The 14,419-nt window shown below is 38.2% G+C and overlaps 1 protein-coding gene across 3 annotated transcripts in view; it reads left to right on the forward strand.

The window, feature by feature from the left end:
- The window catches only part of LOC109068983 (ELAV-like protein 4), an 80,868-nt gene that overhangs the window by 31,721 nt on the left and 34,728 nt on the right, over positions 1-14,419 (forward strand). For all 3 annotated transcript variants that reach the window (XM_042761915.1, XM_042761917.1, XM_042761916.1), the window contains exons 2-3: positions 1,543-1,629; positions 6,350-6,590. In XM_042761915.1, coding sequence (XP_042617849.1) covers positions 1,543-1,629; positions 6,350-6,590 — 328 coding nt within the window. The remainder of the gene's footprint in view (positions 1-1,542; positions 1,630-6,349; positions 6,591-14,419) is intronic.

The following is a 14,419-nucleotide window of genomic DNA, read 5'->3' on the forward strand; positions in this document are numbered from 1 at the left end:
TATTGGTAGATTCTTTCTCATCAGTATATTTTTGAGCATCTACATTTAGTGTGTGTGTGTGCGCTTCTGTTTTTGTGTGTGTGTGTGTGAAAGAGAGAGAGTCAAAGAGTTAATCTAAGAAGTATCGAGAGAAAAGCCTTCAGATAATTTAGCTTACATACTGCAAACTGCAGCTTCTGCAGCACATCTGACAAATGATTTTAAGAAACAAATGTTAATTTATTTTACATTTGCTGACATTGTTTAATTGCTATGAACAACAGTAGTTTTATTTTCTCAACAAAAGAAACAGAAAAAGAAGGAAGAGAGAAAATAAGACAGAAAGAGAACAAGAACAAAAAGCTATTTTCTATCATTGTTACGTATTCCATTTTTGATTCCTGTGAGCTTTGAGAAAAGGTCAGTGAAAACAGAAGATGAATTCATTTATAGTCTGTCCTCTCCCTTCTGTCACCTGCGGACATTGATCTGTCCTCTGTAACCAGAGTAACAGCGAGCACTTTTTAAACCTTACTGTGAATGATGCACCAAGATTCTGATGCATCATTTGGCTGTCATCCTGCTTCTTATTTTTTGAACGATTCAGCATGTGGATCTAAAGCTCTGGATTTGTTCATGGAGATATGTTGTTTCATTAGAGAACAAATACACATCACCTTTAAGCTGAATGTACACTGATGTTTCATCACCAGAACAATAAAAGTGTTTTGTTACACCCTGCGGTCCTCACTAAAACTAAAACCTAGGTGGCACACGAGATTAAAAAAAAAAAAAATCCCATGAGGCTCTTTTTTAAATTACAGACCCATGTCCCAGATAACACTACACCAAGAGCTGTCAGCAATCCACCTGCCCACCCCATCTCTCTCTTCTCTCCCTCCTTCGCTGATGGTCCATTTTTCCTTAAACCCTGACACTGGGGCGCTTACACAAATGTTTTAAGGATCTGCAAAGGATGCCCAGCCCCTCCCCCCAGCCCCCCTCTGTCCCTTCCAATGCAGAAGTGTCTCCTCCATCATGTAGTGCTAGATGCCTCCTGTTACACTCCTCCTCTATTCCATCCATCCAACGGAAAGGTCACGTTCAGAGCCTCCCTCTTTTCCTAAATTGGCTGTTTTCTCTGTTAGCACCATGGCTCAAGCTGTGATTGTGGCAGCCTCAGTATTGGTCCTATAAGGTCTTGTTTACGAAGCTGGATTTGTTGGAAAACCCAAGATATTAAATCTACAGTCAGAGGCTTGCTGTTTTTCACAACTTGCAGTTTCTATATCCAACACAAATTTGTCTACGGCCTGGAGCGTGGAAAAATTCTTCAGTTTTGTCAGTGAATAGGCGATTCTATATATCACCCGTTCTCCGCATGCACCTATAGCACCCATTTCCATTATAGCATATATAAAACCCAAATTCAAACTAGTTTGTCTTTTGAATCCACATCAAAGCCACCTGTGTGTTTTAGTTTGCCTGGAGACCGTCAGGAGTGTTTGTTTGGTATGGAGAAAATGGGCATGTTTGAATATTGACCCTGCCCCCCTCCCGTAGGGATCGACAGAGACTCAGTGGCGTCAGGCAGACCTGCCGCAGCTCCAGGGCTGGGCTGAGAAGGGACTGCTGACACAGCCAAAGATGGTAAGGAGACTACTGCCCACTAACTGCCATTTTTACTTCCATTAATAGCCGTATTGTTGCTATGAAGTTGTGCTATGAGAAGGAGGGTATGCACAGGGGTAGAGTGAAACAGGTGTAACAATACGTTTTAAATGAAAGTTATTATTAGTATTATTACTGTAATTGTTATTAGTGGTGTTACCTGATAACATATTATGGATGGATGTTGTATTGTCAATATGTATAATGTCTGTGAATTCAGTGTCTTATACTATTAGAAAAAATTGCATATATATGCTGAAGGAATCACTTTAGTATGTAAAATTAGTATGTAAAATATATAATATATATTTTTACATACTAATTTTACATATTAAAGTGATATATATATATATACATGTATATATATATATATATATACATATATATATATATATATATATATATATATATATATATATATATATATAATATAAAATTTTGCATTTGGATTGCAAGAAAAAGATTTCTCTTTTACTTGAACCTGAAGATCATTACCGGTGTTGTTTTCTCGTAGATTTAGCAATTGCAGGGCCACATAAATAGGAACAGACATCTATAGGAGGGAGCACTAGCATCAGAAGGCTCCGGTAATAACTGGAGAGCATTAACAGTAAAAACACACATCAGAATAGAAGCCTGACATTTTATCATCTTAGCTAATAAGGCCATTAAAGTGCCGTGTTGAAATGGCAGGTATCAGCGACACATACCGAAATGCATCTATCTGCAGTGCTGTGAACACACAAACACACACCTCTGGCTCTGCGTGACTCAGGGACAATGGACTGGTTGAACCTGTATTTTTATCCCCGTCCTGACATCCTCTAAGGCACTTATGTAAGACAGAGTGGAAGAGCTTCTTCCTTCCTGCATTCACACTCACTCACTCGTAGCCTGAGCCGGGCCAAGCTGCGTTCAGAAACAGTCGACATATCTGCCATTGCATTTGAAAAAATAAAGGAGTGTAATCTGGGGCTACTGTTCAGAAGAATCAAAGGGAAGATGATGTCTGTCCCCCGGCTGACACCAAGGCCTTTGTAAAGGCTTAGCATGTCTGCCTGTCTGCTCGCCTTGCCTGTCTGTCTATCTAACTGTCTCCCTGCCTACTACAGCTACAGCAAAAACAGATACAGCCAGCTAGGCTCTGCCTTAGCTAGCATCCAAACACATTAAATGTCCCTACTACTTTACAGATATAACTGAAATAACTCAGGTATACTGAGAAATCACATCTGTTTCTGTGACAGCCCTAAGCTTTGCAAAACCTGTTAGCATTGTCATTAATATCAATAGCAGTTGTTCAGCTAACATGTGACCCCCACGCTAAATGGACCATGCTAACTTGTCAAACCTGGCTGTAAACGGGAAAATAAAAGAGAGTCGGGGAAGCAGACTGCCCTTTTTTAGCCAATGCTTTTTACAAGTTTGTTGACAGGCCTAAAAACTATTCTACTCAACACTTTAAGTGTAGTAAAGCTTTGAGTTGTAGGTGCTGATTGCTCAATAAAGAATACAGCCTTAGATATAATACACAATATAACAGGGGTTCACATTTCAGGCACTGTATTTTCTACAGAAAGAATGACACATGAATTTAAAAAAAATTAATTTAGATAAAAAATATATGTATTATAAATTTAATATATGTTATATTTTAATAGTTCTTTAACGGAATAACTTTTTGAACAAATCACTTGAGTAAATGATACAATGGCAAACATATCCAGTCTGATGTTTTGATCCTGAATGAATCAGTTGTCTCAGTGAATCACTCATTAAGACAATCATTTCTTATTGCCATCTACTGGCACAATGATGTAACCTAAAGAAAGAGTCATTTAAAAAATCCTCACATACAGCAAAAAGTCCCAGTGTTGTATATCAGCACTCATGAAACTCCCTCCTGATTAATTATTGACAGATTTCCAGGCAACACAAAGCAAAGAGTTTCTTTGTTTTGTTTATATGGTTGGTTATTTTTAATGGCCAATTTTGCATTCAAATCTAATCTTTAACTACTCAGGAATAGTAGTTAAGTAAAGGAGGGAAAAATAAGGAAAAGTCACTACACTGACCCTTGTCAGCTGCTAGGGGGATGTCCAGCAATAGTAAGTGTATAAAGGATCAATTACCCTTCTCAGTATGACAACAAGGGGAGTTCAGCTACAGAAAAATAATAAGACAGCATGTAAGAGCTAGTGTCACAAAGGAAGGACAGGTCTTTAATTGGCCATCGAGACACAACAGGTCCCTGAAATCAGAATGAAAGGTGTCCACTTTCATCTGTTTCTTCTCTGGAATATTCAAAGCTCTCATCCCATGAGGTTTGAGCATTTCTTTTTTTTTCCCCTGAAAGAACAGTGCACAGCAGGAGCTGCAAACAGACTTAATAAGTCTCCCCTCACTCATGCACACACGAAAACACCAATAAATAAACATATATACACACACACACACATCTATCAAGACCTGCTGTGGCGATGGCTGTTTTGTCCCTTTGTGTTACTCCATCCCTTTTTGCCTCAGAGAAGTACAGAACAGGATCCATTTACATGCATATCCTGAGAGCTTTGCAGATGAGCCTCCTATGGGCTGCCAGCAGCTTTTTTTCTATTTGTCACGTCGAAAAAATGTTAACATATACAAAGACTAAAAATGAAGGCAAAGCAGTTGATCCAGAAAAGGGGGAATGCAACTGCATTTGCTCTTTTTTAACCATTTTAGAGAATCAGAGTGAAATATATATAAATATACACACACACATGCTTATATATACATATATATACTTTACATAGATACATGCACACCGATGAATCATTCAGTAAGACCCAAACATGCATTAAGAAAGTAAATAGGGCCCGTTCTGATTTCACATTGACTTTAAAGATCACTTAGGGGAGCAGAGAAATGCTGCAGCTATTTTTATGGATTTGTATCATATGCTGTTGAATAGCTTTGTTTTTAGCATCCTCTTTACTGTGCCTGTGTGTTTCTCAAAAATAATAAATAAAATAAGTGCAAACACTAGCGTAGTGTCAGATGGGGAAAAATTGTTAACCTTTCTAAAAATGCCCACTTTGATAAAAGAGAGTCGAACTTCAGAGTGCAGATACAGAGTATTTTTTCTTGAAGAGCTAAAAATAAGTGCAGCTGAATTTCAGCTTAGATCCATTTTTTCTCCTCCTCATCTCTATTATTTTCCACTCTTGAATCTATCAGCAGGAAACATTAGCACTTTTCCGTCACCCTCTTATTGCAGATTTTGATCTGAATTATGCCACATCCAGTCAGAGAGGGAGAGAAAATGAATATTAAACATGGTTGACTTACAGAATCAGCTTAGAACGAGCTATAATCAGGTCATGCTTGCTGTTTTAATTCTTATTTATTTTTAGAGTTTTTTCCTTCTTTTTCGTCCAAGACTTTTGTCTGACAATGAAAGACCTCACTGAATGTTCCTAAAACACTGATACACACAGTACTGTTGTTACACTAGACTCAATGTGACAAGATTTGAGCAACTTGCAATTTTTCTGTCAACGCTGAATGCAAAAAAACAACAACAAAAACAATTGCCTAACACAAATTGCCCATAGCCATTCCTCTTATGACTTTCAGTCTCTTCTCCTTGATATTTAATATGCATTGAGAAGCAAAATTTTGGTCCAGTAATATTTCGGTATGGGTGGGACTATCCAGCATAAAAAAAATAAATTAAAAAAAATGTAGTGTTGCTTTGTCAGTCACGTCTGGTTAGGACACAGTTTTAAGCCTCACCATGGCTGTCCAGACAGTCAGAGAAGGTCAGGCTAGTGTTATAAAAGGTGTAAAAGCTAAAGCGAAATTCTTTTTAACATGCACCACTGACTGACACTGATAGCTGTTGTTTGTTCCCCTGAGAAGGTCTCATGGAGTGTTGCTTTTGCAACCATGAAGATATGCCCACTAATCTGCTCTCTCACACACATGCTCACTCACACGCGTATCTCAAACCTTCGTGACAGTTAGAATATGACACGATTCTAGATGTCACCCAGCCCCCTCAAATAGAGTCGGGTGACAAAATTAAACACACATGAGCTCACACACAAACATCCTTTATGCAAATGGGTGAATACATTTAGCTACCGTGTGGAAAAATCTTGAAATAAAAAGTTTGAGGCTGAAAAGCAGCACAGACTAGGGCCTCCTCTGTTCCTACTTCCCCAGGGCCAGCAAGCTTCTCTTCAAACACCTGCTCTTAAAAGTGCACGGTTAAACCAGTGGCAAACGCTGTTCACCATGACAGTTGCTCCATGCTGAAGGGCTCACATTTTTACCCTGTCAAGTGGAGCCAACCATCAAAATGCACAGCCAAACTCTAAAATATCAGTGATAGAGTGAGGGGGAGGGAGGGTGGAAGAAAGCTACTGAAATTCTAGAGATGCATAAACAGTTTTTCAGTAAGTGTGTCATGCATTGTATTATTTAGAGTCAGTCTGTGAGGTTTTGCAGCTAGTAGTTGCAGTTGCAGTTGCAGTTACATACACTAGATTATTCCAACCCCTTTATTTGAAATGTCAGTAACTTCCACAAATTTTCTTCAAGTTATCAAGTACTTGATACATAGGAAATCAGATATGTCAGTGCTAAAATATGCTGTTTACTGAACTGCTTACTTTTCAGATGCCACATACTTAAACCCTTATTCTGTCTGCAGATAATCAGCAACATGGATCCTCAGGTGACGAATGGGCCGAACTCTGCCACGGCCAACGGTCCCTCCAGCAACAGCCGTAGCTGCCCCTCACCCATGCAGACCGGCAACTCCGATGACGACAGCAAGACAAACCTCATTGTCAACTACCTGCCCCAGAACATGACCCAGGAAGAGTTCCGCAGCCTCTTTGGCAGCATTGGCGAGATTGAGTCCTGCAAGCTGGTTCGAGACAAAATCACAGGTACTAATAAAACAAAACAAAACAAAAAGAGAAAACGGCATTTGATTTGCTTAATGAATTGTGTGTGTAATGGAAACAGAAGAGACACAATGTCTTGGGTATTATAGGTTATAAAGGAAAACTCTGAGAGGAAGAGTCATTAATTTTTAATTCAGAGGTCAATTAATTAAAAATGTTAATTAAATTAATTACAAGAATTAATCGCAAATATAAATAAAAGCTGTTGAGAAAAAACTGAAAAGACTATATTTACACACACACACACAATTATTAATGCATTATATATTCATTAATGATCTGTATGTTTATTAAATACTGTATGTTAAAAAAATACATAATGCCAACTAAATCATAATAATTTAATGAAAATAATGTTTCAAATAAAATTAATTAGTCATTTTAGAATATTCAGCATTTTTAAAGGTGTGTCCAAAACAAACAACCATGTATCTTCACAAAAAAGGGCAACTTTTTACTCCACTGTTGAATATTTAAAAGGACAAATCAAATTAAAAATGAGGTCTTAAACTAAAATCGTTGCTTCTTTTGGTCTGTTTGATGTAGTTATATCAGGTCAGACTGTGGTTTCAGGGCAATACGGGAGTTGGAAACACTGGGTGAGAAGGGCTATTGTTTTGTTTACAGTGCCCAGAGAGAAAGGAGGAGAGAGAAAGAGGACATAGGGGTGTTTAAGCAGCACCCCCCTGCTAATCAGAGTTCTAATCCCAACGTAGAGACTATGTGGGTGGTAAGCAGATGGATGGGGAGGCTGCTCAGAAATAATGCCAGATAATGGCCTCCATTTTATATCCTACTTAGTGACACTTCGCACTGTATAATCTCATTAAAACAGGGCCAGGCCTAAAGCCACTGGTTTTTAGACAAAAGGGGAGAGAGAGAAATATAGAGAGAGAGAGACTCTTGGCTCCTGACCACAGGTTTTGCAGGATTTCATTGCCAGGCAGTCAGATGGTCGGGCAAGAGAATCGTCATTAAAATCATCATCATGAGAGTTGACACATGCTCCTTTTTCAGTCTTTACATGTGAGAAATTCACTGAAGTCTTGGGATGTCCTTGCATACACCAAATGGAACATGTTTTATTAAATTGCCGGTTGTGAAAAAATAGCGTTAACCAGGATCACTCACTGTCTTACCGCTCTGTCCTTGTTCTGGCTCGGGAACACATAGTGCATCATAAATACAACTCTTCCCTGTACTGCACTCTTTGCTCTGGGATCCCAGGGGTGCAATTTCCTAGTTCAGAATTTTAAGCTAACAAATCGCTTCTTGATCATTGTTAAAGCAGAGCGAGCTAGGCTGTGAGTTCTGTCTGCTGCCTTCATTAGCTGCTGTCTGGGGTTCAAAATAGATTGCGGGGCATCAGAGATTGTATCTGAACCTCAGTGTCATAATATTTGACCAGAGCAACCTTCCTGAGCTCTCCGCTCGGCTTTAATCTATAGGGTATGGACGTCGACGAGAAGTCACTTCTGAGCTTTTCAAAGAATTTTGACGTACAAGAGAGCCTTTTACATGGCAGTTGAAAAGCTAGAGAGAGACAGCTCCTTTGACAAGGTGAGAAGCTTTGGGCCTTTGCACGTAATAGACAGGCTTCTTCTTTTCCCTTTTTTTCCTTCCCCCACTCCTGTCAGCTTTGATGAGACGCAATGCAGTGATGTACCGTTTGCCACGGCTACTGTTCTCTAGCCCTGTCAAGCCTGGGTGACTGCCGCTTGCCAAAGTGCCACCCCAGATTGTTTATCCGTACTTCTCTTTCCTCTCCTTGCACTTTCACATACACACATGCTCTCTCATCACCTTTTTCTGACCTCTAGCTGTACGTGTAATACACTGGAAGCCTGAGGTTCAATATTTTATTTAATGTAGTCATAGACACATGGATGTTTCTTCAACTATGGGAACTCACTGTACAAACTAGTTTGCTAACAATGTTGAATTACATGCATCAATGTGTCATTTCTACCACATCTCAAACAATCATTCATTCTATGATGGAAATTACATTTTAGACCTTTTGAAATTAAATTGGCCAGCACGTTTGTCTTGCTGAGGCTAATTTTAGAGCAAACATTTGACATGTCCTAAATACACATTATCAAATATTTCATGGTATGTACATAATGTGACAAAACTACAGCTTGATTGGTAACGAAATAATAATAAATAAAATAGTCAATTCAAAAGAGACATATTAAATAAAAATAAAATAATGTAATTTTTTATTGTGGGTTTTCATAGTTTATGACTGAAATCTGGGTCTGAGCAAGGGTCTAGCAACAAAATCTGTATATAAAAGGGCATTTGAAAAACAGCAAAAATAATAATGTATTAGCTAACATGAACAAACAATGAACAATACATTTATTACAGTATTTATTAATATTTGTTAATGTTAGCTAATGAAAATACAGTTGTTCATTGTAAGTTCATATTAATTTGCAGTGCATTAACTAATGTTAACCAGCACAAATTTTGATTTTAATAATGCATTAGTAAATGTTGAAATTAACATTAACTAAGATTAATAAATGCTGTATTATTCACGCTTAGTTCATGTTAACTAAAGTAGTTAACTGATGTTAAATAATGAACCTTATTGTAAAGTGTTACCAAATAATGTAAGTCCCTAGTTGAAGAAACAACTTTGTACCGTATATGTGAAGAATACACAAAAGTATCATTTACTGATAAACCACAAAAAAACAACAACCCTGTATTCAGTGCAAAAAAAAATTCTAAGAATAATTCATTTTTGTACTCTTTGTGAAAAAAAAAAAAAAAAACAGTGGGCCAATATTTATCAGCGATTATGCAAACTGTCAGCAGAAACGGCTTTATCACATTCCTCTCAGTGGGGAAAGCATTTCAGAAGTCATTACCGCAAGGATTGTGTCGAGATGCCGAATAAAGCAGATGGCAATGCTGCTAACTTAGCGGAAAGTCTTTGTTTTCAAAGGTTTGAATCAAGCTGAAAATCCCCTACTTTAAATGCACACATCCCCAGCCCAGTGTTGCTACCTCAGCAACACCTCGTTCTGTCCTAATAGTGAGGATAAACAGAGAGCCCATAGGGAGTAATGGTGATTTTCTTGTGAGCCAGGAATCATATTGAATGAAAACTTTTAATGGAATACATTAAGAAAGTGTTAACGCTTCTGGCTATCATCACAAAGCAAAATGGAAAAGACTGATTGAGCGGCGGTTCGAAAGGGGTAAAGTATTGTATACTTGTCAGGTTCTCGGGCTCGGCGGATCCTTTTCTGCTTGAAAATGAACACAGTTGTGTTTATAATGATACGGCAGAAAAAGGACATACTCAGGCAGGGACATGAATTGATTGCGTCTGTGATTTTCCATCTGATGAGGAGGAGGGGCGACTGCACATAATCTTCTGTTCATATTCTTCAAGCAGTAAATAATTACCACACGATTAAAAATGGCTTCTGAGAAACATCACAAACCCCCCCTTGCACAAGCCCCCTGCGGTTTAGGCCTCTCCCTGTGTAGCAGAAAAGCAAGCGGCACATGTTATCACTCCCAGTCTGCTTTGTCGCCTGCCATTTTGCTTCATTATTTTCCCCTTCTTGCTCAATCCACAGATGCCATTGTTGGTATTTAATGGCTTGGCACAGGCGGCAGTGCTGGTATCAGTTCGCTCTATGTTTAACACTTATGTAGCTTACATCAAAGCTGCTTTGTGCAACTGCTTGTTCAGGTACACAACCCACTCGCACGCTGAGCACCCAACCATCTGTCACGCTGCTGACCCGAACGCGGTGTTCGCTGTCTGCTGCCAAGCTTAGCAAGTGCTAACCTTAGCGTCAAGCTGAGCCGACATCAATACAGAACTGTATATGACTTCTGTATATGCCCAATAACAAATTAAGAACGGCATGACCAGAAAGATATCTTACCGTTCCCTCACAGATGTGCTGGAACTCACACCATCATACTGATGAAGAACTGCAGGGAAAAGCAGATGTAGTGGCATGAAAAATTAATTGTGCTGAGGTTTGAAACACCTCAGTAAGTGTTAGACTGCTGTGAACGTGTGAAAAACCTTCATGTCAAACATGCACCGTGTTTATCTGATGCTGTAGAAATAAAACATGAACGGTGTTCCATGTTTTGTAATTTCCTGTTAAAAACAGCATAAGGCCAAATTAAACACATGCAACACAGAATCTAAATGGCAAAACTGTAAAGGGTATTGGGGGAAAAGTCTGATAGAATAGCAAGAATTAACTATCATAGTGATTGCAGGAAACATGCACTTCCTCACATGATTCAGTGTCGTGATGTGTTCCGCATTCAGCCAGGAGTAAACAAAGTAAATGATAGGTTGTTATTCAGGATAAAACATTCAGACCTCATTTACATTGTTTGACAATGAACTTTCTGTCACCATCCCAAAGCCGATGACAAACATAAACACAGGAATAAACCAATCACCTTCTGTTAAGTTTTTTTCCTCCAAAGAAGGCTATTTACCCTCTGTTGGGTTATAAAAATGTGCATGGAGAAAACTGACTTTATTATTTCTTTTATCTTTTTTTCACTCCAATTGCTGCTGGCATTGTTTAAGCAATCATGTACCTGAGTTGGAGCCATGGCCTTGTGCTCAGCCCTTGTGCGCTAACACTTGGTAGAGCAAAATTCAGAATTGGCTCTCTTTAAGTTATTGATAATGTCTTTGAATTGGAATGACAGGAAGAGGGATTTACTGAATTGCAATTCAAATAAATTCAACACAGGCAATGAATTCTGGGATATTAAGTGATGGGATATGATGAAGTAAACTAAAAATAGAAATTTGTGGTACCTTCTGACTTTAAAGGCTTTTTAAAATTATTATTATTATTTTTTTAGTTAAACGCAATTATGTAAATTTCCAGTCTACTTTTTACATTCAAATTCTAATGGAAATTCTTCATCCTGTTTGCAACCGTAATTTGAATTTAAAAACTGAACTGAACTGAACTTCAGGAATTTAATTGGAGAACCAGTTCAAATCTGATTCGCAGCATTTCACAAACTTATCCATTTCCTTAAACATTTCCTGTCCTCTTGTTACCTATGTATAAAAGTAGCTAAAAGGTTAAACAAGCACAAAATATTTAGAGCTTTGCTTGAACTGAATGAGTCAGCATTTATCCAAGTGATCCAGAATCAAGCTTAAATGGCAACAGATTCTCTAAAATACAGCCAATATTTCCATTAATGATCTTTACAAGTTGTATTGCAAACTATATTGTTCATGCTTTCCTTAGCAATATTACTAGCCCACAAAGTGCTGCTGAGGTTAGTCACAAACATTACCTTGCGGTTAGCTTGGCATTAGCCGCTGGCTCCATGTAGCTCCAGCAGTTCCAAGAGAGCGTGGGATCTCAGCACTCCCTGGGGTGGCTGCCAGTATGCGGGGTCTGACGTCGCTTCGTTGGGGTGTCCCAGATTTACAGGGGCTCCTTTCGTTTCCACATGCACACTCCTCCCTGACATCCCACACACTGCAGGCTACACGCCAACACGCCGCAGGCTCCTGCACAGTAGAGTAGGGGAATGGGGGCGGGAGATTCCTGTGTCTTCCAGCTGTCGCCTGCCTGGCACAGTAAAATACAGACACACAGTTTCAGATGGATTTACACTGTTGGGTTTACTAGGGAGTGATTTGGTAAAGACATTTGTATGATGATAAAATTGGTTTCGATTGACATTACCAGTGTGGCGGCCCTCACGGAATCTGTGCCTCAGAACTCCGTAGAAAGTTCTTTGCTTCTCCAGAAAACGGGACAAAAATAATAATTAATCTAAACCCCTTATAGCTTCGATTTTACATTGTAACTTTAAATCTCACAAGTTCAGCTTTCTTAATTATAACTTCTCATAATTGCAACAACTTTGTATCTCATAATTGTTATTTCATTTCTCATACAGTAATTGTGACTTTATATCTCACAATTATTCTACCAGTAAGATTCAGTAAGATCAATACGATTTTTATTTTTATTCAGCAAGGATGCATTAACTTGATCAAAAGTGACAAAGTCATTGTTACAAAAAAAATCTATTTTAAATAAATGATCAAATAATCCTGACAAAAAAAAAACTATCACGTTTTCCAAAAAAATTATAAAGCAGCAAAAGCATTTTTAACATTGCTAAAAAAAAATGAATGTTTCTTGAGCACCATTTCAGTATATTAAAATGATTTCTAATGGCTCATTTGACACTGAAGAATGAAGTAATGGCTGCTGAAAATTCAGCTTTGTCACAGCTGAATTATATTTTAAAATACTTTAAAATAGAAGGGTTATTTTAAAATGTAATAATAGTTCAAATACTATCAAATAAAGGTAGCCTTTTTGAGCAAATCTTATCTAACCCAAACGGTATCTTATCTTTATATTTCAGTATGAGATTTAGTATCCTATAATGGAATTTTAAACATCTGTCAATTATTGTTTTATTTTTCACTCTGATGTTGTATCCATGTAATTTTCCATATCTGTTAGTACAAAATAAGTACAAGTTAAAAAAGTAGAAGTTAAAAGTACAATATTTACTTAGTAAAACACAGTGAAATACACAGCAGTTAGGTACACAAGGAAATAGGCCTTTAGTTTGTGCAAGGTGAGGGAAGCTAATGGTTTTTCACAACCTCTTAGTGAAATATGAATCTCTAATGCAAATCCAATCAGAATGATGCTTTTGTCTGGGAGAGAGCACTTAGGCATCCCTTAAGTGTTTTATGTACAAAAGGGTCGAATTAAGGCTATTAGATGCAACGATAAACAGCATTAAGAATAGAGATTATCTCATTGCACCTTACATTATCTAATTACACTTCAGTCAGCTTTTGTCTCTTTGGATGGAAGATCACTAAGTTAATTAAAAAGAAGTCGAAAAGTCTGTCGTACTTGCCATCTTTTGGCATTACACAAGCCATGATGACCTCAGTGATGCAACTGTGTATTTATATACTATGTAAAAAGGAACAAAAATGTCTTTAAGATGTCTTTTACTGCAGAGACATGTCCCTGTCCCAAGATGCTGTAGCAACAAGGGCAAAATGTCAAGCAAGCAGCAGCAGTGATCCATTTGTTTTGACAAATTGAAATGGATTTTCGTCCTTCCTTCTTTTTGCCTTCCACATCTTAAATGTGACTAAATTTAAGTCTGACCAAACAGATTTTCCTGTTTGTAGCCAGAGAGCTTTGTGATATCAAGGTGGGTTAACGTCACATGCTTGTTGAACTGTCAGCTTTTGTCTGCACTGCTGTTCTCTCCCAAACGAATGCTAGTTTCAGCTTTCCCACCTGATTCAAGCTTAAGGGAACTGCATCTGTCGGCACAACATGGCTGCCGGAGGGTTTGGATGGTGGGGGGGATATGTTGCTGGAGGCAGTGTTGTGTTTGCTACGATGTTCATCTCATTTTCAATCAATGGAAGCACTGGGCCTTTAAATTATGTATCAACAATTGATGTAGAGAGAGGGGGAAATTAGCGAGAATCCAGCGTGAAGATTTTTAGCTCACTGCCAAGCAGCAGAACAGCGAAAATCAGTCAAATATATCTTTCATGTGCAAAGCTTTGATGATAAATGATGTTGAGCACAGAGGAATATGTGTGTGTGCGAGTGTGCTATTATAAATGATATGTACCATAAATAGTAAAAGCGTATATGTGAGTGTGTGTGTGAGAAGAGAGGAAGGACACCCACTGGATACACACTCATTTTATCATCTCACACACTTTGACTCCTGCTGCTGAGGTAAGAGGCATAATGGTTCAAATATGACTCCTC

The sequence above is a fragment of the Cyprinus carpio genome, chromosome A8 (assembly GCF_018340385.1).
Source record: "Cyprinus carpio isolate SPL01 chromosome A8, ASM1834038v1, whole genome shotgun sequence".
In the NCBI taxonomy this organism is placed as follows: Eukaryota; Metazoa; Chordata; class Actinopteri; order Cypriniformes; family Cyprinidae; genus Cyprinus; species Cyprinus carpio.